This window comes from Triplophysa rosa, linkage group LG8 (genome assembly GCF_024868665.1).
Source record: "Triplophysa rosa linkage group LG8, Trosa_1v2, whole genome shotgun sequence".
NCBI lineage: Eukaryota > Metazoa > Chordata > Actinopteri > Cypriniformes > Nemacheilidae > Triplophysa > Triplophysa rosa.
The window spans coordinates 19,681,044-19,707,429 of record NC_079897.1 but is presented as its reverse complement, the minus strand read 5'-3'; the positions used below and the strand labels follow the sequence as shown (position 1 = coordinate 19,707,429).

At 36.2% G+C, this 26,386-nt stretch overlaps 5 protein-coding genes and 1 pseudogene across 5 annotated transcripts; all 6 read right to left on the bottom strand.

Moving 5' to 3' along the window:
* Positions 1-1,172: 1,172 nt before the first annotated feature.
* On the bottom strand, positions 1,173-2,720 carry apoa2 (apolipoprotein A-II). The gene is made up of 4 exons (XM_057340649.1): positions 2,623-2,720; positions 2,360-2,396; positions 1,709-1,937; positions 1,173-1,609 (listed from the first exon to the last, which is right to left on the bottom strand). The coding sequence occupies exons 2-4, from the start codon at positions 2,394-2,396 to the stop codon at positions 1,450-1,452; spliced, it is 426 nt and encodes a 141-aa protein (XP_057196632.1). The 5' UTR covers positions 2,623-2,720; the 3' UTR covers positions 1,173-1,449.
* Positions 2,721-6,280: 3,560 nt separating this feature from the next.
* Positions 6,281-7,612, bottom strand: apoc1 (apolipoprotein C-I). The gene is made up of 4 exons (XM_057340540.1): positions 7,550-7,612; positions 6,917-6,985; positions 6,678-6,816; positions 6,281-6,541 (listed from the first exon to the last, which is right to left on the bottom strand). The coding sequence occupies exons 2-4, from the start codon at positions 6,969-6,971 to the stop codon at positions 6,481-6,483; spliced, it is 255 nt and encodes an 84-aa protein (XP_057196523.1). The 5' UTR covers positions 6,972-6,985; positions 7,550-7,612; the 3' UTR covers positions 6,281-6,480.
* Positions 7,613-12,435: 4,823 nt separating this feature from the next.
* apoeb (apolipoprotein Eb) lies at positions 12,436-14,217 on the bottom strand. Its single transcript, XM_057340728.1, has 5 exons — positions 14,153-14,217; positions 13,752-13,816; positions 13,394-13,547; positions 13,014-13,301; positions 12,436-12,927 (listed from the first exon to the last, which is right to left on the bottom strand). Exons 2-5 carry the CDS (start codon positions 13,804-13,806, stop codon positions 12,567-12,569), a joined length of 858 nt encoding a protein of 285 aa, XP_057196711.1. The 5' UTR covers positions 13,807-13,816; positions 14,153-14,217; the 3' UTR covers positions 12,436-12,566.
* A 4,038-nt stretch (positions 14,218-18,255) lies between these two features.
* Positions 18,256-19,375, bottom strand: LOC130558353 (apolipoprotein A-I-like). The gene is made up of 3 exons (XM_057340727.1): positions 19,186-19,375; positions 18,931-19,081; positions 18,256-18,832 (listed from the first exon to the last, which is right to left on the bottom strand). Exons 1-3 carry the CDS (start codon positions 19,373-19,375, stop codon positions 18,256-18,258), a joined length of 918 nt encoding a protein of 305 aa, XP_057196710.1.
* A 3,455-nt stretch (positions 19,376-22,830) lies between these two features.
* On the bottom strand, positions 22,831-23,832 carry LOC130558091 (apolipoprotein A-I-like). Its single transcript, XM_057340326.1, has 3 exons — positions 23,761-23,832; positions 23,506-23,656; positions 22,831-23,407 (listed from the first exon to the last, which is right to left on the bottom strand). The coding sequence occupies exons 1-3, from the start codon at positions 23,798-23,800 to the stop codon at positions 22,831-22,833; spliced, it is 768 nt and encodes a 255-aa protein (XP_057196309.1). The 5' UTR covers positions 23,801-23,832.
* Positions 23,833-25,780: 1,948 nt separating this feature from the next.
* The window catches only part of LOC130558381 (apolipoprotein A-I-like), a 5,327-nt pseudogene continuing 4,721 nt past the window's right edge, over positions 25,781-26,386 (bottom strand).

Sequence of the window (26,386 nt, the reverse complement as noted above, 5' to 3'; positions counted from 1 at the left end):
GCTTGTAGCTGATTGCATAAAATATTCAAAACCTTTGATTATCTAATCACCTTAAGAACTTTTTAAGCTAAATTCTTGACGTTTTAGGGTCAATAATGTCATAATTAGGTCATACAAATCTTTAAAAAGGGGATGCTTTTTTAGACTAGTTTTAATACATTGAATTGTAAAATGTTAAAACATAGAATAGGAGCACCTTCTTTGTTTTGTCTTTTTTTTATTTACATCTAATGAGTTTGCATTTCTAAAAAAATTAATAAATTGTGGATGTTTATTGTTGTGTTTTTCTTTGGTGTAGTATATGATACACTCAATAAATACATTTATAGCTACAACATTTGCCACAAAATGAATAATAACTAGATTTTCTTATGAAAATAGGGATGCATGATATATTATTGGTCAAATCAGAATCGATAATAAAATCATGCCGACATATAATAGCCGCTAAATCTTTTAATCATTTCCTCTGGTTAAACCACTTCAGCTGCATGCTGCTCACAGTAAATTGAGTACAGTACTGTCTTTCTGTCATGATCATTCACTCACTGCTATTAGCAAAACATTGTTGATGTAGGTACACTATGTAGATATGAATGTGTGAATATAGGAACAAAAGCATATTGTTTGAAGCAGATTGCTGTCTGAATGCTTTCTGTCTTGAGACCTGTTAGACTTGTGGCTATTGAGAACACTTTTCTGGGCTGCTCTGCAGGAACATCTATAATTTGTTTATGAAATAAAAATTATACCAGAAAGGTTAAAGAATCTTTAACTATAGTGTAAAGTAGGCTTGGTACATGATTTTCATGGAAAAAAGAGAACTAAATACCTTGTTTTCTGCAGTCAATGTTTTTAAATTAAAGTAGTTGTCCACTTTTTGCTTTTTGTTTCAGGCTCAGGAAAAATATATATTTACGTATAGCGGCCAGCATCGGCTTCCAATGTTGAAGAATTATTAGTTATAGTTATCGGCCCAGATTTACATATCGGTGAGAAAATAAGACTGCTGCTTGCCACAATGGCAGGTTGTTATGCGCTGTGTCTGAGGTATTATCTTCTGGTCAAATCTGGACACGCTTTACATACTTAAACATGCATAAACCATTGCAAAGTTTGCATTATCCAGAGATCTTTATTTAGAGTCTTTTGGTTTTTCTTTTGAGTCACACAAAATCACACAATACTCATAACTCTATTAATGCTGGACTGGATGCTATTCTTTCTTGCAATGAACAGAACAGTATCAAATGCACAGATACAGTATATACACTCAAAAACTGCATTCACATAATAGCTGGGCTGGACACGCAGCTACCTGTCTTGCAGTTTCATTCAGAATTGGATCCAATTATTGAAGCTGTGAAAATGCATGATGTAATGCATGTTTAATACATATTATCTGCATATATAAAATAAGATCTTTCTTATAACTTATAATAAGAATAACTAATTCTCAGCAGGCATGACGGTATCCAGGACTGGCTTGATGTTGCTGATGGCTTTGTCCAGGGTTTCACCAATGTAGGGGCGCAGATAGTAGCCATAAGCACCAAGAAGACTCATGCGAGCTTTATCCACAACAGGCTCCAGCTCTGAGGCCAAACCGCTGGAAGAACCAAACAAGACCACCGTTTACACACGTGAAACATCTGAATCTGAAAGAAATGAAAATGACAGTGGGGTTGTTTGAGTTTATAGTGCTTACGTGAGGATCTTGATGATGCTTTCCACTCTTGGGCGTTTCCTGATTTCCTCCAGGGTCTCTTTGGCTGTTTGTCCTGCTGGTGAGCTCTCCATCAGTGGTTCGACAGCAGCTGTGAACTTACTGTAGGCGTTGACAAGCCTTTTGAAGAAAACGGCTTTCAGCCCCTCATATTTCTCCACTAACTCCTTGTCCGGCTCTGGAATAGGTTCTGCCCACACACACACCGACACTAAAAGACAAAATAAAAGTCAGTGCTTTTTGAGAATGCCTAAACTAGCCAAATATGCAGAGGTGCTGATCAGTTTCTAGTCAGGTGAAGGAGATTCTGAGGTCCCAGAGTTTTGCATTATCATGCAATGAAAAGTTTGGAGCAGTTAGACATATTTATACCTATGTGTTTTTATCATGATAAGGATGTGATTTAAAGAGTAACGTGTAAATGTCTTAAATAGACCACCCGGTTCTTTTTTTACTTTTTTATGATTGGCATAATTACTATTTGCCATTAAACAGTGTGTCACAGAGACAAAGAGACCAGAGGGGCCATCTTTTTAAATGTACAGTAACTTTGTTTTTCAGGTTCTCTTTCTTTATGAGAGGTCCAGACATGCTAGTGAGAAACTCTAAAGAGCCCAAGAACTAGTATCTTACCTTGGAGTGCAAGGATGAGAACTAATGTCAGCTTCATCTAGAAGGGGAGAGAAAATATTGATGTCATATTCTTGCTGAACATCTTCAGAATATCACCAATTTTGCAGAATTTAAATGCTGGAGATCTACACACAGTCATGTACAACGTCCTCTATAACTGTATTTTGTAAATAAGCAAAATGTTGTCACGCTAAAATGATGCATTTAAGTAGTTTTCGTGCAGTGATTTATGCATGCATAAATGACAGGAGCAGTTACTTTACCTTGTGTTAGTAAAATTCCTGTAGGGAGAAATGAAGGACTGGAGTCAACTGCACCAGCTGAGTCTGCAGTTATACTGTGTGGCATCCACCCCTATATCTGTCTGACCGCTTGACCAAACAGACGTCATCACAAACACACACATATGCATACAAAATTGTTCCTAATCGCACACATCTGCTCACACTGCATGCCCACGCAGATGGACCTCCTGTCCCTAAAGGGCAAACACACACACATAATCAAAGTCCACTGTTCCCTGTCTGTGGATTAATGAGATGGTAGAGAATGCTTATGAAATCTTTGATCAAAGATTTGTGTGCATGTGTTCTGTTTAAATCAAGTTGATCAATATGTTAAAGATGCATTTCTTACAAACGTCAGATTGCTTTTTTGGTAGCTTCTTATGTAAAAAAAATCAATGCAATATGCAAATACACATTTAAACTTATGGTTAGTCATGGATCACCATTAACTTTATTCACTTATGTTTTAGCACTAAAATCATGGATTGACCTTATGTTGGAAAGCTGTTTCATTTCTCTTACAAGAGTGCCAGAATCAATATTTTTGGACTTGATGTACATAAACCAATAAGGGTTAAGCAAAGGCCGTCCAAAGGTTGTGAACAGCTTTCCACATACTCAACAGACAGAGCTAGACGCAGTGAACTTTCAACTTTGGAACATAACGTGTCTAACTATAATATGTGGCCTTATTTATTTATGTATTACTTTTTTCTGTTATATTATTGGTATGTAATATTTAGTTATATGGTATTGTTTTTGGCAAATAATATATTTTCTAGTTTTGTCTCTCTCATTTAGTTCTGTGATATAATCCAGTATATTATTTGTTTCATTTGCAGATGAAATGTACAGGAAATGATTTCACCAACAACGTTTTTAAAGAAGTGTTTTAATTGCACTGTTGGACAGTTTTATTAAGTTTTACTGCAATGGAATGGCTACATTCGACAACTGGTTTGCTGTAATAATTTTCAAAAACCTAAAGACTGAACATAAAATGGGTTTTGAATGAAAGTTTATCAGGTTGATCAAGAGGTGGGCACTCTATTTTTTAGTCTCTCCCACAAAGAGCTTGCACTGCCTTTAACCCATTCTACATAAGAGTCAGCAGTCTGTTTGAAATGTTCCTCATAGTACATGCCAGCAAAATCAGCCACTGTGCTGCCAACATTTAGGACTTTAGCCTTTGTTTCCCTGTCACAAACAAACAAACATACACAAACAAACAGATAAGTAAAAAATGTAAAACTCTTAAATTTCTCTTCAAGACTGATTTCAATTTGACTTATTTTGTGAAATGAAAGACAGCAATTACATATAGCGGTTGTACCTGTATGCTTGCTTTGCTCTTTCTAAAATTCCAGCAGTTTCCTCCGGACTTTGAGATGGTAACGGGTCTGATGCTATCATACATGCTGAGGACCACATATTTAAAGATTTAAAAATTATGTTGAAGAACAAAAAGAGGTTTTTCAGTGTATTTTGTCATTAGTGTGTCAGCAAAACACATACATATAAATAAAATACAAATGCATAAACATAAGCAGACCTTGCAACGTCATGACCAGAACAAAGAACATCAATCTTGACATCTGTAATAAAACAATCAATAATATTACAATTTAACTAGTACAGTATATAATTTAATTGTAATTTGTGCTTATAGACTGTCTTGTTCATTAGTGCAGTTTGATACTAACAAAAAACCTATATACAGTATGTAGTAAATGTATATACCTTAACAGATCTTTTTCTCTTCAGTTAAACCGCCAGCTTGCTTTGTCACTGTTGTTTTGTGATGAGGTTGTCTAGGGTTCAGTCAGATTTCTTTGAGCGATAACTTGCTGCAGTAGTGCTATATTTGAATCAATTCACATTCCGAGAAACACGATGACAGATCATTTCTGAGCAGGCACTGCCTGATGTTTATTTGGACAATGGCCATGTTGCAAGCAAATGTGAAATAAAGCATTTGTTGAGAGTGTCCACAAATCTTTTTACTATTAATAATAAATGTTTCAATTGACTAAAATGGCATTTAATGTCCTGTTTATGGGTTGTGTGTTTGAGGAAATCTTATGTGAACCATTTGGGATCAGAGTGGGGTGGGCACAAAGCCATTTGTCTTTTTTAAACATTTTTTTTCAAAACCGTTGCAGCACATTTTTAGTTTTGTGTGTATGGGGGGGGGGGGAGCTTATATTGGATTAATGTATAAAATAGATATGATTACAAGATATATGATATATTGATAAATGGCATGTTAAAATTGTAATGTGCTGTTGTTAAGAATGTACATCTGTTACACTATTTTGTTAATACCTGAATAATATTTTTGCAATTATATATATTTTTATTTAAGATAATATGATCATCCACATTAAACAGTTTACATTGTTTTAACCTTAAACAAGCATAACCAACATAAATGCTGTTTATTTCTCACTTTCATTCTAGAGACATTTGGTAACGGAATGTAATTCTAGGAAAAGAGGTCAGATAGCATGTTATCACTTAACCTGAGAGGTTCAAATTAATCATGAATGTACTGATCATTAACAGAGGACAAACAGTGACTTTAGCCTGATGTGGCCTGATGGTGGAAGGTTGTTGACCTCTAGTTGTGTGTACATACAGGTATGTTTACATTTACACATTTGGCAGACACTTCTGTGCTAAGAAACTTTCTGGCTATACTACAGTATTTCTTTATCAGTGTGTTCATCCACTTGAGATCAAAACCGTGATCTTGGTTTTTATAGCACCATGCTCTATAACACTGTATTGAATGTGTATATATATTTTAGGTATGGGTATCCTGAACACTGTAAATAATCTGACTTCAAAATGTCCTTCAACAAAGGTAATAAAGTAACTAGAGGAAATGGTTTTTGTAGGGGGAGTTTATTATTTTGTTTATAGGCGATAAGGTTAGTCTAAACATGACGCTAACAAAGATTATTTTGTTGTCTGGACTGATAAAATAATAATCCCAGTATGCACTGCAGCATGTGAAATGTGGTTAAAAACTGGATTACTCTTTTACTGACTTTATGCTGTTGTTGTTCTAATTGTTAGTTGCTTGTCATAAGTTCTTTTCTTTAAAGAATTATTGTTGATTGTTACTATGATTGACATTTGTGTAATGAGTGTGACTATTTAAAGTGAATTCAAAACAAATGTACCAACAGTTATTTTGACTAATGACTTACTCTCTCTTAAACTGAGTATATAATATAAAAATAAAATATAAAATGTAACACATTTTTAAATAAATTTGATGTACTTTTCCTGAAGCCTTAAACTTTCAAGTCTTCTAAACCTCAGCATTTATTAGAGCCAAAATAAAAAATACTTAAATAAATTTGCAATATATGCAAACATACGGAAATAAATAAATGAATAAATAACTGTATTTATTTATTTAATGTATTTTTACATATCTTTGCTAATTTGTTTTGTTATTCATTTGTTATTTACTATTGGTAGGCTCTGGATTCCATATTTGTGTAGGTTGCAATATGAAAAATAATTTATTCAGTATTTCGTTGTCAGGTGTAATAACCTTTAACTTTCTTTATGTGAACACAATGTCAAATATGAATCTTGCAAATGACACAAAAACAATTAATACTATTTTACTGTTTATTCATTTGGGGAAAAAATCCTGAATTTATTTTTAGATTTCTCCAGAATATTTACCAACATTCCACAAAACATGAACTATTGTACAGATTACACAAATGACACGCAGATGAGGACAGCTCATTGTAACCTTTGCGCCAATTGACACAAAGAAGTTTTATGAAGAGTGTGGGGCGCTGTTTTTTATTAATTGAAGCTTTCGGACATTTTCTGCTTCACCTTCTCAAACTGCTCAGTAAACCAGTTCCTGTCGAGACAAAAACACAATGCCCAATTAGAAATATGTGCGTTTATAACTGTATAGCACATTAATATCTTAAAATGGGTTTAAAAAGCACATATTTAATAAAAATATTTCATGGGTATAAATATGACAATCTTACTTGGTTTTGACAGCAAATTCACTTTTTTCAATTTGGTCAAAGGTGTTTTTGGTCTTCTGTGTCAGGTCATCAGCAATCTCCTTCACCTGGCTGTGGAAGCTGGCGAAACGCTGCTCCAGTGTTGGCTCTTCCTGGGCCTCTGTTTACATTTTAATTGTAAGTTATTGTATTTTTATTGACTGTGACAAACGACTGTTTTAAACTGAAATCGGATGTGCAGTATGGTCAGAGCAAGTTACCTGTGTGTGCGGCCAGCACAAGCATCAACACAGCTGCAGCGAGGTACAGTTTCATCTTTCCAATTCGTCCTGTAACACAGGGTAAATTAAACGACTTAAAAAAGCCAAAGATCGTGCTCAATGATCATGTCGTCTTTGAAATGGTTCGATAAAAATGTGACAGCCTACGTAACTTAATGCACACAAAGACATTTTGTCTACACTTCGCTGTTCAGAATGTAGCAATTTCAGAAACAATGAAATGTAATATAATTATGTATTACATGAAAAAGGCAGATAATTAAATAAAATATACGACATGTGGGAAACATACGTTACTTGGGCTATATGTTGGAAAAAATAAGACGTTCGTTGATTTTTACATTTGCGTTCATTTTCTTGTTAAAAACATCACCCTGTAACCAATCTATGTTTTTCTTTTTTAGAGAATATCTAAAAAGCTTAACATTCTTCCGACGATGCCAAGCCATAACGTCTAGATGTCGCCAAAATACTGATTATTGTTCTTTACTTGCAGAGCGCAACCAACTAAAATTTGTTTTACTATAGTGTCACTCATGCGCTGTTCGCTACATGGTCTGTAAATAAAGTGCTGATAAAAACAAAAACTTTTTCAAATGTAAGTGCTCATACCTTTCTTGCAGTCCTCAAGAGAGTTGAGTTGAGATTGTAATGGCTCACAGATGAACGCGGGCTCTTTATAGCTCTACAGAGCTGACGTCGAATGAAAACATCACCTCTGACCTAGTATAAGACCTCCTGCGCTTTTCTTAGGGTCCACGCAGGTGCGTTGTTTTGATTTCTGTTTGTTGTTATACTGCAAACATTAGAGTTGCTTAATGGTAAAAATGTTGTAGAACTGCATAAAATGTGCCAGATGTTGAATAATATAATAAGATATATAAATTCATTGTGTACCCAAAGTGGATCCTGGTATCAGTAACCTTTGAAACAGCAATATCAGTCACAATAACAACTATTAAAACAATGATAATGGTGCAGATGTTAATACGTTTGATCATGCAATGTCCATTTATCATCAGGGATTTAAAAACAAAGATCCATAATATTAATAATCCTAAATTGTATGAAGACCTATAAATCTAAAAGTTGCCCTGCTGTTAAGGTTGTACACAGATCTCTGTCATGTTGAAGTTGGTCTTTGACCTGATTAGCCACATCATTAGGTCATATAAAGAGACTTGAAGTATTTAAGATTGTTTATCTAAATAGTTACATAAGTTAGTCCTTACACTCCAAGCACAACAGAGATGCAGGAATGTGTTAACCTCTGACGCAACAGTTGTATTATAACCACCTTTGGATTTTTACTGATCTAGGTCAGCAAGATGATCAGATCTGATAACCTTTATTACCCTTTATTGATCTAACGCATGCATGTCTTTTATTAATGCTTTTGTATTCTATAACATATACAGAGTATTTATTTTTCTCCAATAAATTTCGTATAGGCTTATTGTAGGCTATATCAAAAAATTGTTGTTTTAAAATACAATCACAATAACCAAGGCTTTGAACTTTGTCATCAGTGACCTAAAGTCCAACACAGTGTGGGCAGCTTTCATTGCAGTTCTTTTTAAATTTTCAGCTGTTTTTTATTCTTATCTCAGGGCCCTTTTTCTTTGCATAGTAATGCGCCACATCTATTAAAAGACATGATCTTGATAAGGAAATGTTTAGCTTAAAAGTTGACTACGGCAAATGTTGCAAGCGTCTAGACTTAAAAGAAGGGAAGTGAGACTCCATGCAAACAAGGACATTGTGTGGAATCACAACAAGAGAGAGTGAACTACAGTTACCTCACTTGTCACATTTGAAGATGAAAAGTCTGTGGTGGTGAGGGGGGTTATGGTTGAGATATTTACTTTGTGACTGTTAACCATGATTTGTACAGCAGACTCAAAGCTTAAAACCATTTGTCTACAGCTATTTAAATAATCCCACATTGCTAACTGCTCGGCTATTTACTGCTCATGCATGCATAACATACCATCTCTTTCTTGTAGCTGTTAAAGATGGCCCATAGTCATCTAATTTGGTTGGGAATGAATGAATCTTGTCAAGTCGGTAGCATGCTGTGCCATTTCAGCTTCTTTGTTGACCTTTGAGACAAGATGTGTGAAATACATTGCAATTGGAATGCAAAGTGTAAGTGTATTAAAGATGCTGTGCTTTGACGTTTAAAATACTGCTTGTTTTGTTCTCATATATAAACTGGCACTAAATAAAGTGTGCAACTGAAGAAACATTTTCTGTTTTAAAACTTTTACAGAATCGTTTAGATTATCTTTAAGCAAACATTTATATATGAAATCTGGAAGATTTTTTCATCAGAAAACCATTCGCTCAAGACAACACAAATCACAACATACAAATCAGCACATCCATTCAGCCTTTATGAAGAGAAAGAGCCTTTTACTTAGAAAATAGGGAGTAACCAAGATTATGACATAACTCTTCAGAGTGAAGATGCTTGTTATGCAATCTTTTCTTTCGTTCTTTCTTTTTCTTTAAATGGCTTTCCATTCGGCTCCTGTTTTGTGAATAAGATCCTTAGATGTTTGTGAACTAATGATTTAAGTAAATCTACATTCCCATTAAAAAAATTCTAGGGATGCACCGATATAGACATTTTGGCCGATAACGGTAACCGATAATTCTTTGGCATTGGAAGCCGATAACCGATATATTTGCCGATATACAGTATCTAGATATTAATATAAAATTTCATAAGACTGAAACAAAAGACAAAAAGTGGACAACTGCTTTTATTTGAAAACATTCACTGCAGAAAACAAGGTGACCGTTAGTTCTCTTTACCCCCCTGAAAAGCATGTACCAAGCTTACTTTACACTAGTTCAAGATTCTTTAACCATCAAGCTATAATATATCGGCCTAAATCTTATTACTTAACACATTTGAAAAGAACACCAAACATACAGTATGAGCTTTGTTGCATGCATACTGCCTGTAGATGCCACCCTTCCTCTGTCTGTCATAAATGTTTTTATATTCAGATATTATCAGTACTAATGCTTCACAGGCTTTACTGATTCTGTTCTTAAGCCCCCTTGACAGTATTGTTTCTGCTGAATTCCTAACTTATTTTGCATTGGGAAAAAATGAGGGATGCACGATAAATGATCAGCCATATCGGTATCGGCCGATAAATGGTGATTTTTAATGTTATCGGTATTGGCCGATACCGATATGGCTGATAATTTATCGTGCATCCCTCATTTTTTCCCAATGCAAAATAAGTTAGGAATTCAGCAGAAACAATACTGTAATAACCTGTGAAGCATTAGTACTGATAATATCTGAAAATAAAAATATTTAAGACAGACAGAGGAAGGGTGGCATCTACTGGCAATATGTATGCAACAAAGCTTATACTGTGTGTTTGGTGTTCTTTTCAAATGTGTTAAGTCTTATTTTGTTTGTCTAGTTTGTGTGCACAGTAATGCTTCTGGATAACAAACACAAGATGGCAAAGATTAAAAAGACAAAAAAACAGTGAATATAACCACAGGCACAGCACGTACCTTTACACAGCAGACCTACAGATAAACAAATGGAATTTGGATGCAGATCTCAACATGTCCAACTTGACATTGAATAGCAAAATGGCAAAAGAAAGACACAATTATAATGGAGTGAGAACAGTACCCTTGATCCAGACACAAACAAAACTGTGCTACCTGTATACAATCCTGGCATTGACAAATTTTAAATGTGGAGTAGTTTCAAGAGGATATCCTATATTATATCCTAGGCCAGTGGTCTCAAACATACTGGTAGCCCACATGATCTCTGTAAGGTGCCCGCCAAACACAGGGCTCTACAATAATGCTCAGGACTGTTGACGAATATGTGACTATATCGTCATGAAAATGTTATTATTAGCATGTGTTTTAAGCTTTAATATATTCAAGTGCAAAAATATGTGAACGAAAACTCCATTTGGTCCTGTGTATGGAAAAAGTTGTTATCAACAAGTAGCCCTCTAGATTATTTTATCTCTTCAGGTAGCCCTCGTTTTCAAAAAGGTTGGAGACCCCTGTCCTAGGCAATGGTTTTGATGTACAGCAAATGCACTAAATTCTTTGTTTATCTTACTTTAGGCTTATGAAAGTACTAAAGTTTCACAGTATGAAAGTTGAAGAAAGAATGAGATGTTTTTTTGTCAAAGGCGACTAAAGGGTGGGTAAATATGTTCTTTCTTTTTTTAAATAATTTAAACAACATGAAATAGTTGTTAATATGTCATCTTTAAATCGTAATTCAGTTAAATGGAAAGCCTTTTATTCAACAAATCTTCATCTTTAACATTCTGTTAGAAAGTTGTTTAAAGTATTCTATAAGTTCAGACAGTTTGAACTTGTTTCTGCAATATTATTTTGTGTTATTTGCTACATTTCCCCATCAACACACAATAATGTGTAGGTGATTCAGATATATGATTGAATTCCTCCTTATTTATACCTAGTTGATTATTGCTCACACACACACAAAAAAACACAAAATGAAGTTAACAATGCAACCTTAGCAAAACTTTTGTTGAAAGAGTTAAGACATCCAGGAGATGGATAGATGTGAACCAGAGATTATTCTTGCCCACACAAGTCTCCCTGTGAATGCAGGAGGCAGAGACATGCAAGACAGTTATCTCAAGTCAAGCATGGGCGAGTGAGGGGATGGATGTATAAACGTTCTACTGTAATTTATTTGTGAGGGCAAATGAAAGGTGGATCAGTCTAGCCTTAATGCACTAAACCCTGGAATTATAAGACTAAAGTGGACTTTGTCGAAACATGCCTTTTGGATTGAACTATAATTCATGGTCACTGCTTTTTGTGAATTAAGTTCCCAACTCATATTACAGGCCTGTATCCAGAGTGGTTGTATTAAGTAGTACATGTTTTACCCCGACTGATTTCTTAGCCTGATGTTATTAAAATGATTAGAGGTGAGTGGACAGAAAAGACAAAAAACTTTTTGTCTGAGCATTTATGTACGGTATATTATCTGTAAAATAAAGGAAACATGATTCAATTTCTGTTTCCTTTATATTAGATTTTTTCATTTTTTGTTTGGTTGTTTTTAAGATGTTTTGTGTGTTTCTCATGAAGAGAATCATTTTGGCAAGAATCAAAAGGTAAATCACTTGTGTAGTAGGACACACATTTATTGTAAACAAATTCGAACAGCTGTGGACAAAAACATGCATAGTAAAATATTTGGAGATGTAGCTAACAAAGCTTATCTCTGCATATATTCTCGTGATTTATTTTGAACAGTGAAGGCACATTTTGATTATTCATTTCAATACAGTACGTGCCATATTGGCCACATCAGCTGTGAAACATCACCTATTAACTTCCACAGAGAAGTTGATTCATCATAAAATTTCTCTACTTTCTATGCTAATGAAAGACATTTATTGAACATAGATAATGAGACAGTGGGTTAATACTGATAAAAGTCAACGTGGTGAGTTATTTATCCGTCCAATGATGGACACCAGTAGTTTATTCGAGTCCTGTACTCCTAAGCCTACCACAAAAGCACATTTCAGTAACAAAAGATAATCTTTCTGTTTGGTGTTTAGATGAGTGTACAGAGTTCTTAAGCCTGAGCGGGAAGAGCTTCTGTGGCCTCCTTGATCTTGTCCATGACCATCTGCAGCTGCTCACGGATCTTCTCTGAGTAGGGGGTGAGGAGGCTGGTCAGCTCGTCCACGCGTCCCTCCAGGGAAGTGCGCAGGGTCTCGGCGGTCTGCTCGAGCTTCTCTTTCAGAGCTCCGGCCTGAACCTCCAGGTGCTCGCTCATTTCCTGGGCCTGGGACTTCATCAGTTCGCTAAGGGCACCCAGTTTCTGGTTGGCACTGTCTTGGACCTGGCTCACGTAGGGCTCGAAGCGGTCCTGCACGGCATCTGCGTTCTGGGAAGCGCGAGACTGCAGCTCACCCAGGTAGGTTGCCACGGTGCTGCAAGGATAAAAGAAGAGTGTTAACCCAAATGTGTTGTTATTTTAAATTCTTTCTACCTTAAAACCCGGGACAGATGGACATACTTGCGGATCTCCTCTGTGTCCTTGTTCAGACGCTTCTTCAGTTTGCGGGTGTAGGTGCTGACGCGGTTCTTCACATCATCTGCGTTCTGCTCCATCATGGTTTTCAGCTCTTGCAGGTACTGGGTGGAACGTTGCTTGGCATCGGTCATGTCAGTTTGCAGTTTGGTAGTCAGGAGCTGGAGATCTTTATTCAACTGACCGGCAGCATCAGAGGTGTATGGAGCCAGCTGGGTTTGAACATTGTCAGTGTACGAGTTCAGCTCAGCCATGGTGTCAGTGATAAGGGTGCTGCAAAACAGACAGCCAGGAATGATGGCGATGATTCAAATGTAAGATTGCGAATATGTGGTTGTTTTAACTAGTTTTTTTTGTAAACTTACTCAAGCTCTCTGCTGAGCTGAGAGCTTTTGATGTTCTGTACCACACCATCAGCATGTGTGTTGAGCTCTGCTACGTACGTCCAGAAGCTCTCTACCATCTCCTCCCATCTGGGCTGAGGGGCGTCGGCCTGAAACAGAACACGGGCATTGCAGCCTGCAAAGAGGTGCCAACAACGTGAACTTCATGATCATTTAAAATTATACACAAAGGAGAGCCAATAGTCATTGGCAATGATTTTATGCATAATGAAACAATGTGGTGGTTGGTATAGATGTGCTAAAAACAGAACTGTCTATTGTGCATTAACAATGTATCCAAAACTAAACTTAAACCTTAGTGAAAGTTTTTTTTTCATACCAGTAATGACCGCCAGAGTAAAGATCACTGCCAGAGCCCTCATTTTGATTGACATACAAGTGCACCTGAAGAAAGATCAGAACAGAAAAATAAATGCATCTTAAACCAAGAAACTTGATCTGTCCTACATAGAAACGTCGTTTAAACATCAATAATAACCCGCAAAGTTATTCAAGTAATTGTCTTTATCATAAACTTTGTATCTTAGATCTTTCATTGTAATTACTGTGGTCAAAACTGACATGTGAATCCCGAAAGATTATTTAACATTTAAAACTAACCCAAGCCTCTCAATACTCGGAAGACTGTTTGGTGATCATTTATTCAATAACATTTTTTTCAAACGCATTTATACTTTCTAGTCACAAGCTACCGCAATAGTTCAGATCGAGCTTACTCACCTGAGAAGAGTGTTTTGTCCGTGTGGAGAGAGTCGCTGTGTCAGGTCTTATATACAGTCCCGGGACTCACAATCGCTGCCACGTGATTCATCCTTTGTTCGCATCATCATCATCCCACGCATCTACAAGTGTGCGAAGTCCGCATCTTCTCGCACCAGTTGGAGATGCATTGCACAATTTTATTAAGCCCCTAATGAAGCTTTAAAGAGCATATCACCCTTCACATATTATTAAAGCTATTTTGGAGTTCACGGGGTTAAACATGTAGAACTACGGGGAAATAAAGTAGGCTAGTATAGTTTATCCTACTGTAGTATTTTAAAACCGCCACAAATACGCTATTGTCTATGGTAACAAAACTTTTCATCCGAAAAAAATAACAAATTAGACTTTTACTACAGTAACGTAAATTCTTTTTAAGGGTAAAGGCTATTCAAATTTACAATTAAAACGCATTTAATTTTTTTTAATAAACATTCTGCTTCTATTATAACATGATATTTATTATTTGTTTATTTGAACTATTTTATTTTTAGGTTTACCTAATCACAACCACGCCTTTAAGGGTAAAACCTACGCTTTCTTTTCGGATGGAGCATTTAAAAGGCGTCTTTGTTTCTTTAGGACAAAACCTACTTGATCAAATGGACAACAGTCTGCAGATGACCCGAACTTTAGGCTACATGCAGGCGCCAACAGTGATGGTTATCGCCATGGATGAACCCTATTAGCATCTTTATAAAGCCATTTGGATTAGCCTTCTCGGTAATAACAATACCAAGAAAAACACATGTAGGGAGACGTTCTGTATTTCTATTAGAATATATGAGTCGTGTGAATGGTTTGAACGTTTTTTTAATCAAACTGTTTGTATTGCGTATGTTATTATGCAACACATACTGTATGTAATAGCCTATCACAGATTTACAACGACCGCTGATTTCACCTCGTTTGAACACCAGTGCCCCTCCACGTGACACGTCTAATAGTGCCGTTTATCTTTCCTTGTTCTTTTCTAAATGAGCTCAAATTTAGTGAATACGTCTGTGTATTTCCTTCAGCAGGTCTATTCTGAACACACATCACAACCCGTTAGAACAGGATCCCGTTCTTTCGTCACACTAAATCTTTAGTCGGGGCAAAATGCCTTGAGTAATTGTGTTTTTCCTTGTAACACAAGCCTTATCACCCACATTTTGATTCCACCTATTCAGTGATCTTTAGCCTCCTGTCCCAACTTGTCCCTTTCATCTTGTTGAGCCTTGTCTGATTCACCCCTGCAGCTGCCGCAAACAAACTGGCTTTGGTAAAGCAATTGGACTCAGCAGGATCACTGTTGCACCAGGGTCACAAGTATGCATGCATACAGTGTACAGTACATAGGCCTACAGTAGCTTCTGCTATTGTTCTTCGTACAGATAGCCATTAGTTAACTTTATTTAATTATTTATATAGACTTTTTGGTAGCACTTTATTTTACAGTTCTGTTTCCCATACGTACTTATTACACTAAATATAATAACTGGGTAATAACTAGGTACCTACCCCTAAACCTAAACTTATACCATGTAGCTACCTTATACTACCCATACTTTCTTAGGTAGCCTAAGTATATTGTAAGTAAACTATTACACGTACTGTAAAATAAAGTGCAACCGACTTTTTCTTATCTGCAGACTCAATATAACTGTACTTTTGTTACTCTCTCTTAAAATCGCTTGTTGTTGCATTTTGTATTTATAGATTGCTTTGGATATAAAAGATGGTAAATAGATCATTGTAAATACAAATTATATTGCTTTGGGGCTTTGCTTTGGGACAATAATGTCAGTGTGACCGGTGGCATTGATGTCATGTCTGTCTGTCATCGAAATGCTGATGCTCTATGTCAAGATACTTCCTATTTTCATGGTTTTGTTTCCTGAAATTGTGAGTAAGGCAGAGTTAAAAAAATTCAAGACTGTGATGGAAAAAAGACATGTTAAATCTGTTGGGCGACTTATGAACCAAAGAAAAGAGGAGTTTCATGTTTTTTTCTTCTTCAAACCATTCTCTTGCTCTTGTATCAACCTGTTCATAGATTCATAGATGAAAGCTGTCCACACAGAGCACCCTCTGTAATTCCTTTGACTGTTTTTGATAACAGTGCTTTTCATAAGAAGACGATACTGTATGTGCCAACTATTGGACAAAGCATTTTTCATGGGTCTCTTATTAGGAGTTGTTGAATGCAGTTTTTAACATTCTGTAATAACCAGAGGTATTTGATATCACTTATCCAGATTTTAAATACTAATACTGTAAAAGTGGTTGAAAGTGAATAATTCTCTTGAAAATAAGCAAAAATAAATTCAGCAAGATGATTTAATCATGAGCTCACGAAAGGCCATTGTTGTTTTTGGGCCATGTGGTTTTTGCTTAAATGTGTGAAAGGTGAACGCATGTAACCTCGGCCAACTCATCAGAGTAATGAGGTTTCTTGGTCCAGTGAACTGAGTGTTTCAGTACAGTAATCAAACTGTGCACTGACCCCTCCCCAAGATAAAAGCTGCTCTTCACACCACAGCCATGGCTTGATAAATAGAAAGAAAACTCATCCCAGATAACAAACATGAGTGCTGCAGTGTACGTGGTAATGAACTTTAGTGACCTGAGTTCAGTTTTTTTATGTCTTGCTTTCTGTTATTTGTGACTCACTTGTGTTGTTTTGGAAGCTTGTCCACGTTAGTCATTGTTTTCATCAGTCAGACATTCCAGATCACAGGGAGCTCAGCTGCTTTTTGTCAGAAAAAGCTGTCAGTGCATTTTAATCGCTGTCTTGACCAACATTTTATTTTCAAAATGATGTTTCATAGATGACCCGTATGACTTTTTAACCTCAAAATTGATGCAACAGGCAACAACATACTATTTCTGAATTGCTGTTCAAAATAAATGTAATAAATCAGTAAAAATCAATACATGTAAACAAGCCAACAATACTGTAAAACAGGCTTTATTTGTGTAAGGCAATGTTTTGTTTTTGTTTTGGTGGTCGTTTCCACCGTGCAGTGTTTTTTATACAGTATATGGTAAACAAATAGATTTTTATTGACTAATGTCCTGGTAATGATGGCATGCCTGATTGATTTCTCTTGGCAGCTGCAGGATGAGCTTCTTTGTGTGCATTCAGGATATGAAGGTTGTTTTTGTTCTCACTGGATTGTGTGGGAGACTCTTGGAAATAGCAGAACGGGTGCTTTTACAAACCTGCACGGACAGCTCCCAACATGCTACCGCAGAGATGTGTGGGATTATTATGATTTTTAGTGGCTGTGTGTGTTTACGAATGTTCTGGTGGCACGTGTTTTCATGCACTGATTTTAGAGGTTAACCTGGCACTAGTATAATGGCCAGTTTCAACGGTAAACCTTGTAGTGACTTGTTGAAGAATTACGGTGAACTTCCCCTAGGTGGCAGATGTGTTGCACAATAGTGTAGAAGTCACAACGGACATGCAGTTATCACTAAACTGGTTTACTCGTGTTCTGAATTTATAATAGGCTTCTTACTTTGAATGTTCAATGTCTCCGAGCACCTACAGTGGATACATTCCATACATTCACATGTGATCATGTGTGCATTTGTGAGGGCTAAAAATCAGAGATTTTGGATAAATGTTTGAAAAATTTGGAAAAATGTTAGCAACTCAAATTTCTGGGTCATCATTGACTACCATAGGGAAAATGTTTGTATCATTTTTTGGTTCTGTTGAATACAAAATGAGATATTTTGAATAATTTAGGAAGGCAAACCGTTCTGCACCTTTGACTACCATTGTAATTTTCGTACTGAGGTAGTCAATTATAACCAGCAAAGTAACCAATGTCCAAGTATTTAAAATAAATGGAGCACTAGTTTCTTTCGACAGAAGTTTTATTTTCTTTTTTTTCACATTTTGTTTCATTGCTGTTTATAAATACTTCCATCACATATTGCGAACAGGTGCAGTTGTTAATCACAGACAGTGAAGATGCATACTTTAACACTGAAATGAATCAAAGATTCAATTATATCAGCAGCAAATAGCAAAAGTCTTTGAAAAGACGCAGTTGTGACAATATTTAATTTCTGTTGATGAAAGACTCATAGAGGGAGGTGAGCTGAGTCTTCAGGTCCTGGGCGTAGGGGTCCAGCCTTTCCTTCAGGTCTTCAGCATAGGGTGTTAGACTCTGCTGAACCATCTTTGCTCTTTCAGCAATCTGGGTCTGGAGATCCTCAGCCATGGGGCTCACGGTCTTCTGGAACTCCTGCAGGCGCTGGTCTACTTTCTCTTTGATATCAGCGGTGTAGGGCTCGAGTTGAGCCTGCAGCTCCTTCACGCTCTGCTCCACACTTCCTCTCAGATCCTCACTTTTCTGGAGAAGAGTGGCCTTCAGGCTCTCAGAATCCAGAGAATCTGCATATGGAGTCATGGCTGCTCTGAGATCCTCCACTCTCTGCTGAATTTGACTCTTGATGTTGTCGGCATAGGGCTCCAGTTTGTCTCTCACTGTGATCAGATCCTGACCCAGACGCTCCCTCAACACTTCAGCCTCCTTGGTGATTTTGGTCATGAGCTCTTCAGTCAGAGGATCTACCTGTTTCCTGAGGGTGGTGGCATAGTCACTGGCCATATCAGCACTTTGTGTCAGCCTAGCACTAAAAAGAAAGTTTTTTATTTAAAGTCAGGACACCAGAAATATATTTTGAAATCACTCTTAACAACAGTGTCCAGCAGGTTTATGTTCTTGACCTACTTGACTTCTTGCCCCAGTTGTGAATTCCTGATCATCTGGACGGTTTCCTCTGCGGTGTGTGTAGCTTTAGCAACATAACTCCAGAATGCATCAGTCAACTGCTCCAGCTGTGGCTTGGGCTCATCAGCATAGAAAAGGTTGGCATGACAACCTGTATTGTTACATATACACTTAAGTCATTAACAGAATAAAATAACACAAACATCTCACAATAAAAAATATTCATATTAATCTTCTTAAATTTTAATTTCTAACCTGTAAACACAGCAAGGGCGAGAACCACGAGAACCTTCATGGTTGTAGTCTCCACGCTGTCCAGTCTGAAGAACAAGTGAGGATGTAGCTGTTTCATATCTGTATTTATACAGCATAAGGAGTTGATTGCTGGAGTGGAAACCCAAAGTCCAGTGTGTAGTGCCTTGCTGTCAGGAGCGCTCCACATCATAACTTAACATCCTGACACTGTAACATGTCCTGATTTCAATACATATGGTGATAGCACATGGAAAATTAATTTTACAACTAATACATTGAAATAATTGTATGATACGTTTATTATTTAAAGAGCTGTTGTTATCCCCCCCCCCGAAATGAACAAATAAACAAATAAATCAATATGCAGTCAGCATTATGTAAATAAATTTAAAAAAGTTAAAATCTCCTTAAAATCTTTCTTTAGTTTGAATACTATTATAGTCACATTATTTGTGTGCAGTGGGGGTTTCTTAAGTGTTTCTGCGTATAGACACATGGAAGTGATTTTTTATTAATTTATGGGAACCCAAAACCAGATAACCTCCTTTAGATGAGTAATCTTAAATACCCTCATTAATGACTAGATTTATCTGAGATGCTTAATCTACATGAAACCAGACAGAGTTGGACCTTTGACCTAATAATAGCAATGATACAAGACTTTGATCGCTCTCTGATAAGATTTGACACATCACATAAAACGAAAAGTCTTTGGAAATCACATGGATGTATCTTGACTACATATCGGCACAAATGCTTTCTTGTTATTTTGTCTTAGTTTATTTTCAAAACTAATCCTGTTTCTGTTATTTGAATAAAACAGCACAGAACCTAAAATTAATCTGACTCAAAGTAATTCCTACAGAATTGCCATCACACTAAGGAACCAGCGCCCAGCACGTCTGTTTGACGTTCAGCCAAAGAATTGCTGATTATTTAACCTTTAAATCATTTTAGAAAATAATTGTGTGTGAATTGGAAATTAGGTTACACTTATATGAATTTCTAGGGCAAAAGGAAACTTGATAAGGTGATTTTCAATTTGGTATTTGAAAGGAAAACAAATCTACCTATAGACCACTTCTCAAAATGTAAACACTGGTCCAGAAGCTCTTCCGGTTTCATTTGTATTTTATTTTTAAACCTTACATATATAATTCAATCTTAAAGATATTTGTTTTTGATTTGGTTATAAATGTTTTGTTGGTGGTATTTTGTTCAAACGTTCGTGTAGCGTTAAAAAAACTGAAACAGGAAGGTCTTCTGGACCAGTGTTGGACCAGCATTGCTTACGTTTTCTGAAGTGACCTATAGTGGCATAGTTTCTTTATTGATACAAGATGCTGATTTCAGCTGTGGTGTTTAATTGCAGGTTAAAAAGTCTATATGAACTCAGTAGAGAAAAATTAAATACTGAAGAGGGCAGAGTGTAAGTTTGTACAGTGTTATTTTGTTTTACAGTATTTTAGTTTCTGTAAATTGCCTAGTATGGTGTGAGAACATGTGTTTAGTTTTCTACATAAAGGCATTATTCACACTCACTCAAATTCTTTTGATATTTATTTATTTTGCGTATTTCACCAGGAGGACAAAACACAACGTTTTGGCAATAAGCCTTCTTGAGTGCATTCTTTTTTCTACATACATTTATTAGGTTTATTTGTTTAAGAAATTAACATCTTTCATAATTTAACAAAATCTTTCTGTTAATAAATGATAAATGAAGTCTCTAGTTGCAAAGAAAAAAACTCCTACATGAAACATCTCTGTCATTCTACCACAAATACAAAGTTGCCAGTTTTATGGATCATAAAAGTCAGTGAAATTGTATGTAGATAATTCAGAATAAAATAGACATATATGTTTAGATATGCTTCTAAAGCTCTCTGTGATACACTATCAGTACGAATACTTAGATGAAAACTACATTTAGGCCAGTTTGAGTAAATTGTGTTGACCACCTACATCTCTGATTTTGGAATAAAAATGTTAATTCATTTGGACAGAGTCTACAAAATGTTTAGCTGCCTGTGGCATAGAATTCATAAAAGGCCTTCAGCTCTCTGGTGTAGAGGTTCATCTTTTCCTTCAGCTCTTGGGTGAAAGGCTCCAGCTGAGCCTGTAGCTCCTTCAAGCGCTCCTCCAGGGTTCCTCTCAGCTCCTCACTCCTCTGGAGCAATGTGGCCTTTAGCGTCTCAGAATCCAGGTTCTTTATGTAATCAACACCCTTCTCAAATGGCTCGGTAACGTATTCAATGTAGGGCTTCAGCGCACACTTCACAGTGTTCAGTTCCTCCAGTAGACGGTCAGTCAACTTCTCCAGTTGTGACTGGGGCTCATCGGCATACAACGGGTTGGCTTGGCAGCCTGTGGATTCAACACAGCATTGTGTTTTTAACTTCTTTTTTCAATATTTTATGCTTTAAATACATTATTCTTGTGAACTTAATACACATTAAAATATCCTTTGGGATACTTTATCTTGACTACAAAGAGCAGTAAGTATGTTCTATCATATTATTATATATATTTTAAGATAGATAGATAGATAGATAGATAGATAGATAGATAGATAGATAGATAGATAGATAGATAGATAGATAGATAGATAGATAGATAGATAGATGATAGATAGATAGATAGATAGATAGATAGATAGATAGATAGATAGATAGATAGATAGATAGATAGATAGATAGATAGATAGATAGATAGATGAGAGAATAGTTTGTAATAAAGTGTAACCTGTGAATACAACTACAAGGACCAGAAGAGCCTTCATGTTTTTCAGTTTTAGCCTGGAAAGAAATTAAAATTAAAAAGAGTCTATTAAAATTATGCAAAGCAAATAATAAAGTGCTATTAAATAACAAATTATAGTTTATACCTGTACTTGTCGGTGCACATTTAACCAAGGCTGTTTAATATGTGGTTGTGTAGATAACTGTTTCATATCAGTTTATATATGCCTCAGGTGGTGACTTTTGCAATCAAAACCCAAAGTCCAATGGGAAGTGCCTTGCTGTCGATATTACTTCACAATAAAATTTCCTGACCTGGACTGTTTCTTACAAAAGATTGAGTTCAAAGCAACCAAATAGATCTGTCAGGCTGTAAACTTGAAAGCACCGACTACCATAGAAGCACAAAGTATTGTGTGAGGTCACAGCATTAACGTATGTCACAAAACCTGTTTATTGATTAATTGATTTTTTTCGAGAGGGTCAATTAAGTGTTAGATGGGATGATGACTGTACAACACTTATCTTGTATCTTTACTCAATGGTAGATAACATTGTCCCAGCCTGTGACGGGACTTGTTTGTACTGATATGGATGAGTAACACATTTTTTACCATTCAAACGAAACAATTTGGTTTATAAATGCTGATGTTTTTATTTGATCAACACAATCAAATAAAATTGACACTTGCAAGAAACTTCACACACATATAATAAAGTTCCGAACCTTGACTAAATAAATATGCTCAGATATACAGGACATTTTACTCATAAAACCATCAATGATCTTTGAAGGACAAATTGTTAATTTTGACAAGCAGTTTTTGTTTAGGCGTAGTTGGATGAGTTGTTAGATTTTGAAGTCACAGTTCTCATTCATGAGAAAATATTTGATTTTAAGAATTTAGTTGGACTTGATGAAAGACTCATAGAGGGAGGTGAGCTGAGTCTTCAGGTCCTGGGCGTAGGGGTCCAGCTTTTCCTTCAGGTCTTCAGCATAGGGTGTTAGACTCTGCTGAACCATCTTTGCTCTCTCAGCAATCTGGGTCTGGAGATCCTCAGCCATGGGGCTCACGGTCTTCTGGAACTCCTGCAGGCGCTGGTCTACTTTCTCTTTGATATCAGCGGTGTAGGGCTCGAGTTGAGCCTGCAGCTCCTTCACGCTCTGCTCCACACTTCCTCTCAGATCCTCACTTTTCTGGAGAAGAGTGGCCTTCAGGCTCTCAGAATCCAGAGAATCTGCATATGGAGTCATGGCTGCTCTGAGATCCTCCACTCTCTGCTGAATTTGACTCTTGATGTTGTCGGCATAGGGCTCCAGTTTGTCTCTCACTGTGATCAGATCCTGACCCAGACGCTCCCTCAACACTTCAGCCTCCTTGGTGATTTTGGTCATGAGCTCTTCAGTCAGAGGATCTACCTGTTTCCTGAGGGTGGTGGCATAGTCACTGGCCATATCAGCACTTTGTGTCAGCCTAGCACTAAAAAGAAAGTTTTTTATTTAAAGTCAGGACACCAGAAATATATTTTGAAATCACTCTTAACAACAGTGTCCAGCAGGTTTATGTTCTTGACCTACTTGACTTCTTGCCCCAGTTGTGAATTCCTGATCATCTGGACGGTTTCCTCTGCGGTGTGTGTAGCTTTAGCAACATAACTCCAGAATGCATCAGTCAACTGCTCCAGCTGTGGCTTGGGCTCATCAGCATAGAAAAGGTTGGCATGACAACCTGTATTGTTACATATACACTTAAGTCATTAACAGAATAAAATAACACAAACATCTCACAATAAAAAATATTCATATTAATCTTCTTAAATTTTAATTTCTAACCTGTAAACACAGCAAGGGCGAGAACCACGAGAACCTTCATGGTTGTAGTCTCCACGCTGTCCAGTCTGAAGAACAAGTGAGGATGTAGCTGTTTCATATCTGTATTTATACAGCATAAGGAGTTGATTGCTGGAGTGGAAACCCAAAGTCCAGTGTGTAGTGCCTTGCTGTCAGGAGCGCTCCACATCATAACTTAACATCCTGACACTGTAACATGTCCTGATTTCAATACATATGGTGATAGCACATGGAAAATTAATTTTACAACTAATACATTGAAATAATTGTATGATACGTTTATTATTTAAAGAGCTGTTGTTATCCCCCCCCCCGAAATGAACAAATAAACAAATAAATCAATATGCAGTCAGCATTATGTAAATAAATTTAAAAAAGTTAAAATCTCCTTAAAATCTTTCTTTAGTTTGAATACTATTATAGTCACATTATTTGTGTGCAGTGGGGGTTTCTTAAGTGTTTCTGCGTATAGACACATGGAAGTGATTTTTTATTAATTTATGGGAACCCAAAACCAGATAACCTCCTTTAGATGAGTAATCTTAAATACCCTCATTAATGACTAGATTTATCTGAGATGCTTAATCTACATGAAACCAGACAGAGTTGGACCTTTGACCTAATAATAGCAATGATACAAGACTTTGATCGCTCTCTGATAAGATTTGACACATCACATAAAACGAAAAGTCTTTGGAAATCACATGGATGTATCTTGACTACATATCGGCACAAATGCTTTCTTGTTATTTTGTCTTAGTTTATTTTCAAAACTAATCCTGTTTCTGTTATTTGAATAAAACAGCACAGAACCTAAAATTAATCTGACTCAAAGTAATTCCTACAGAATTGCCATCACACTAAGGAACCAGCGCCCAGCACGTCTGTTTGACGTTCAGCCAAAGAATTGCTGATTATTTAACCTTTAAATCATTTTAGAAAATAATTGTGTGTGAATTGGAAATTAGGTTACACTTATATGAATTTCTAGGGCAAAAGGAAACTTGATAAGGTGATTTTCAATTTGGTATTTGAAAGGAAAACAAATCTACCTATAGACCACTTCTCAAAATGTAAACACTGGTCCAGAAGCTCTTCCGGTTTCATTTGTATTTTATTTTTAAACCTTACATATATAATTCAATCTTAAAGATATTTGTTTTTGATTTGGTTATAAATGTTTTGTTGGTGGTATTTTGTTCAAACGTTCGTGTAGCGTTAAAAAAACTGAAACAGGAAGGTCTTCTGGACCAGTGTTGGACCAGCATTGCTTACGTTTTCTGAAGTGACCTATAGTGGCATAGTTTCTTTATTGATACAAGATGCTGATTTCAGCTGTGGTGTTTAATTGCAGGTTAAAAAGTCTATATGAACTCAGTAGAGAAAAATTAAATACTGAAGAGGGCAGAGTGTAAGTTTGTACAGTGTTATTTTGTTTTACAGTATTTTAGTTTCTGTAAATTGCCTAGTATGGTGTGAGAACATGTGTTTAGTTTTCTACATAAAGGCATTATTCACACTCACTCAAATTCTTTTGATATTTATTTATTTTGCGTATTTCACCAGGAGGACAAAACACAACGTTTTGGCAATAAGCCTTCTTGAGTGCATTCTTTTTTCTACATACATTTATTAGGTTTATTTGTTTAAGAAATTAACATCTTTCATAATTTAACAAAATCTTTCTGTTAATAAATGATAAATGAAGTCTCTAGTTGCAAAGAAAAAAACTCCTACATGAAACATCTCTGTCATTCTACCACAAATACAAAGTTGCCAGTTTTATGGATCATAAAAGTCAGTGAAATTGTATGTAGATAATTCAGAATAAAATAGACATATATGTTTAGATATGCTTCTAAAGCTCTCTGTGATACACTATCAGTACGAATACTTAGATGAAAACTACATTTAGGCCAGTTTGAGTAAATTGTGTTGACCACCTACATCTCTGATTTTGGAATAAAAATGTTAATTCATTTGGACAGAGTCTACAAAATGTTTAGCTGCCTGTGGCATAGAATTCATAAAAGGCCTTCAGCTCTCTGGTGTAGAGGTTCATCTTTTCCTTCAGCTCTTGGGTGAAAGGCTCCAGCTGAGCCTGTAGCTCCTTCAAGCGCTCCTCCAGGGTTCCTCTCAGCTCCTCACTCCTCTGGAGCAATGTGGCCTTTAGCGTCTCAGAATCCAGGTTCTTTATGTAATCAACACCCTTCTCAAATGGCTCGGTAACGTATTCAATGTAGGGCTTCAGCGCACACTTCACAGTGTTCAGTTCCTCCAGTAGACGGTCAGTCAACTTCTCCAGTTGTGACTGGGGCTCATCGGCATACAACGGGTTGGCTTGGCAGCCTGTGGATTCAACACAGCATTGTGTTTTTAACTTCTTTTTTCAATATTTTATGCTTTAAATACATTATTCTTGTGAACTTAATACACATTAAAATATCCTTTGGGATACTTTATCTTGACTACAAAGAGCAGTAAGTATGTTCTATCATATTATTATATATATTTTAAGATAGATAGATAGATAGATAGATAGATAGATAGATAGATAGATAGATAGATAGATAGATAGATAGATAGATAGATAGATAGATAGATAGAT

Bases quoted from the DNA above. Each gene is read 5' to 3' on its own strand.
- apoa2 (XM_057340649.1), bottom strand. From the start codon at position 2,396: ATGAAGCTGACATTAGTTCTCATCCTTGCACTCCAAG. The intron at 1,938-2,359 runs GTAAGATACTAG...TTTGTCTTTTAG, and splicing joins TCTCATCCTTGCACTCCAAG to TGTCGGTGTGTGTGTGGGCA. The intron at 1,610-1,708 runs GTAAGCACTATA...TGGTTCTTCCAG, and splicing joins AGCATCATCAAGATCCTCAC to CGGTTTGGCCTCAGAGCTGG.
- LOC130558353 (XM_057340727.1), bottom strand. From the start codon at position 19,375: ATGATGTGGAGCGCTCCTGACAGCAAGGCACTACACACTGGACTTTGG. The intron at 19,082-19,185 runs GTTAGAAATTAA...GTAACAATACAG, and splicing joins CGCCCTTGCTGTGTTTACAG to GTTGTCATGCCAACCTTTTC. The intron at 18,833-18,930 runs GTAGGTCAAGAA...CTTTCTTTTTAG, and splicing joins CAACTGGGGCAAGAAGTCAA to TGCTAGGCTGACACAAAGTG.
- LOC130558091 (XM_057340326.1), bottom strand. From the start codon at position 23,800: ATGAAGGTTCTCGTGGTTCTCGCCCTTGCTGTGTTTACAG. The intron at 23,657-23,760 runs GTTAGAAATTAA...GTAACAATACAG, and splicing joins CGCCCTTGCTGTGTTTACAG to GTTGTCATGCCAACCTTTTC. The intron at 23,408-23,505 runs GTAGGTCAAGAA...CTTTCTTTTTAG, and splicing joins CAACTGGGGCAAGAAGTCAA to TGCTAGGCTGACACAAAGTG.
- apoeb (XM_057340728.1), bottom strand. From the start codon at position 13,806: ATGTCAATCAAAATGAGGGCTCTGGCAGTGATCTTTACTCTGGCGGTC. The intron at 13,302-13,393 runs GTAAGTTTACAA...TCTGTTTTGCAG, and splicing joins CAGCTCAGCAGAGAGCTTGA to CACCCTTATCACTGACACCA. The intron at 12,928-13,013 runs GTATGTCCATCT...TTATCCTTGCAG, and splicing joins GACACAGAGGAGATCCGCAA to CACCGTGGCAACCTACCTGG.
- apoc1 (XM_057340540.1), bottom strand. From the start codon at position 6,971: ATGAAACTGTACCTCGCTGCAGCTGTGTTGATGCTTGTGCTGGCCGCA. The intron at 6,817-6,916 runs GTAACTTGCTCT...AAATGTAAACAG, and splicing joins TGTGCTGGCCGCACACACAG to AGGCCCAGGAAGAGCCAACA. The intron at 6,542-6,677 runs GTAAGATTGTCA...TTGTCTCGACAG, and splicing joins GAATTTGCTGTCAAAACCAA to GAACTGGTTTACTGAGCAGT.